Below are 846 nucleotides of genomic sequence, written 5' to 3' on the forward strand. Positions count from 1 at the left end.
TAAAATAACCTGCCACAATCTTATCACAGCCTGCAATTGCCACTATTTACATACAAATGTTATTTTGACGGCGTGACGGTCCGTGTGACGGTCAATATATCTTGTTCATCTTGTTGGACGAGAAGTTTCGAACGCAGCATTATATACTATGAACAAAAAAGTCTATTGAAAATCACTTCTTTCCGCGACCTGCTTTTGCATTCCGTTTTTCTTTGTTGTTTTTATCAACACCGTGAAGTCTTTTGTAATTGATTTCATCTTGATTAAAATTCCATGATTTAAAAAATCTCGTGCCATTTCTCATGTTTCCCGCCAATTTAGCAACGCAATAAAATTTGGCGATTTATGATCTTCCCCCATCTTAGCAACACAATCGAATATTCTTATAACTTTTATGCTCTTCGCCATTTGATTAATATCATGAATTCTTTCGCTGTATACTATATTTCCCCCAAATTTTTTATCAACCCTTCACCTCCTCCCCTTGTCCATTTATCAAGCCATTTTATCGACCTTTTTCCCGCCATTTTCACCATCCATTAAGTCTCCCCCATCTACACAGAACGCTTGCAACACGATATTGCAACGGCTGGAACCCTACATTGCAAGTAACCCCAAAGGAAGCTGGGACGACTGGGTCAAAGCGGCGTACTTCGACCGGGTCTCTCTCTCGGCCACGGGATTCTATAAGTAAGGTTTTATCTGTTTATTTAGGTCCTTTATTTTGATTAATTAAGGAATTCATTGATTAATCGATTTTTTTTTCTCAGTGGTTTATGGTTGGGAGGAAGAGTTGTGATCGGTTGTGTTACTGTGTTCATCTTCGTATACATTTTCAATGATCTA

General features: G+C 38.3%; 1 protein-coding gene across 1 annotated transcript in view; it reads left to right on the forward strand.

The window, feature by feature from the left end:
* The window catches only part of LOC119590835 (xanthine dehydrogenase/oxidase-like), a gene marked incomplete in the record, with an annotated part of 39,062 nt that overhangs the window by 34,539 nt on the left and 3,677 nt on the right, over window positions 1–846 (forward strand). The window contains 1 exon segment of the mRNA XM_037939593.1: window positions 563–690. Within this exon segment, the coding sequence (XP_037795521.1) occupies window positions 563–690 (128 nt within the window).

Source organism: Penaeus monodon, chromosome 27 (genome assembly GCF_015228065.2).
Source record: "Penaeus monodon isolate SGIC_2016 chromosome 27, NSTDA_Pmon_1, whole genome shotgun sequence".
In the NCBI taxonomy this organism is placed as follows: domain Eukaryota; kingdom Metazoa; phylum Arthropoda; class Malacostraca; order Decapoda; family Penaeidae; genus Penaeus; species Penaeus monodon.